At 46.6% G+C, this 1,586-nt stretch overlaps 1 protein-coding gene across 1 annotated transcript; it reads left to right on the top strand.

The window, feature by feature from the left end:
• Window positions 1-301: 301 nt before the first annotated feature.
• Window positions 302-1,363, top strand: SARC_15139 (hypothetical protein; the record flags this gene model as incomplete). The annotated part of the gene is made up of 2 exons (XM_014290735.1): window positions 302-484; window positions 1,300-1,363. Coding segments are annotated over 2 exons (247 nt in total), but the record flags the coding sequence as incomplete, so codon positions are not given.
• Window positions 1,364-1,586: the final 223 nt, after the last annotated feature.

Here is a 1,586-nt window from a genome sequence, read left to right as displayed (position 1 = left end):
ATATGAAATCGACAGTACAGCATCATATCACAGCGCTGTGTCTTTGGTGACTGCTACAGCCTGCAGAGTGTGGCAGGGCAGTAGTGGATAAAATAAACCTGCCATCTGGTGTGGAACTAGAGGTCTACAAGTTTATGTGCTACATCAAAAGTGCGGGTGGTAAAGCTAATATCCCGTGGCAAGGTGACTTCTGTACCCTCAGTTCAATGCGGGTTAGTTTTATTGTTGTCTCCTACAATGATTAATCTATGCTCTGCATGCATTCGTGTATACAGGGCTGGCCCTGGTACCTACCGTCAGCATGGAGTGCTTCAAGATCGAGGTTGAGCCGAAGTTCGGACACGAGTACAACTACGCATACGATGCTGAAGGGCCTGTGGTGTCTCAGAAGCAGAGACTGCTGTACGATCTGCGAAAGCTGTTGATTAAGCTGTCGCCTGGGGATCCCTGTATGAAGCACGTAGTGAAACAGGCCAAAATCAAGGTGTGTACAACTAGACAAGCAGAACCCACATTGTATATGTCGTTCTTCCCTTCGTGAAACGGGACGGTATCCCGGGTATGTACAGAAAAGGATACACTACATCTTATTATTTTAGTTCGGGAAGCAGGCCTGCATCCAGCCATGTGCAGATAGAGTACCTTGGGGTTCTGGCTGTTGCATGGTGTGGTTAGCAGGACCGACGTCACCTCCTGTCCGTTTGGCAAATATAAATGGTTGCACCGCGGCAAAGAGCCATGCATTCTTTTCCCGTCCAAATTTTGCCATAAAACCCAAACGATCAACATCGCATATACAAACACTTGCCTGTAACTATTGCCGTTGCAACATCCACCCACACCTGCGCACACTGCTAAGCCTGTCCCCCGTGTTCCGCCGCATTCTTTTGTATCGCTACAGCTGCGCTGTGACACCATTCTGCAGACATCCCTGTCATAGTAGAGTAAGTCATCACTCGCTACCTAGTGTCTTTGTCTGTTCAACAAACATGTAACGCCTTCGGCAATGCGTTTGGACAGTATTTGTTGTGCTGGTGTGGCTATACTATCTCATTTTGTTCCTTTGCAATGCGTTGAACAGTATGTGTTATTCTGGTGTGGCTATACTATCTCATTCTGTTCAACCAACACATAAGGCCTTGGCAATGCGTTTGAGCAGTATGTGTTGTACTGGTGTGGCTATACTATCTCTTTCTGTTCAACCAACACATAAGGCCTTGGCAATGCGTTTGAACAGTATGTGTTGTACTGGTGTGGCTATACTATCTCATTCTGTTCAACCAACATTTATCGCTGTAGGTGGACCAAGTACAGGTTGTTAAGCGCAAGGAATCGGACGCGCGATTTACATCCTCCACTCCAGGTGTGTCCTGTTGTGAGTTGGGAGGTGCACGTCTGACCATTAAATTGGACTCTGAGGAAATGTGCAGGCCATATATTTTAGCTCTATGGCACGAGTGTCTATATTTTAAAAGCGTTTGCGACTATTAAGTGGTTTTGGGAGGATTTGTATAGGGTGTATGATCTGGCTCTATGGCATGAATGCCTAGCTGGTATGTTTGATGGATTTAGACGCCGCACTGCTT

This window comes from Sphaeroforma arctica (genome assembly GCF_001186125.1).
Source record: "Sphaeroforma arctica JP610 unplaced genomic scaffold supercont1.5674, whole genome shotgun sequence".
Taxonomy (NCBI): Eukaryota; class Ichthyosporea; order Ichthyophonida; genus Sphaeroforma; species Sphaeroforma arctica.
The sequence above is the reverse complement of the archived record's forward strand: the minus strand, read 5'-3'. Positions and strand labels throughout refer to the sequence as shown.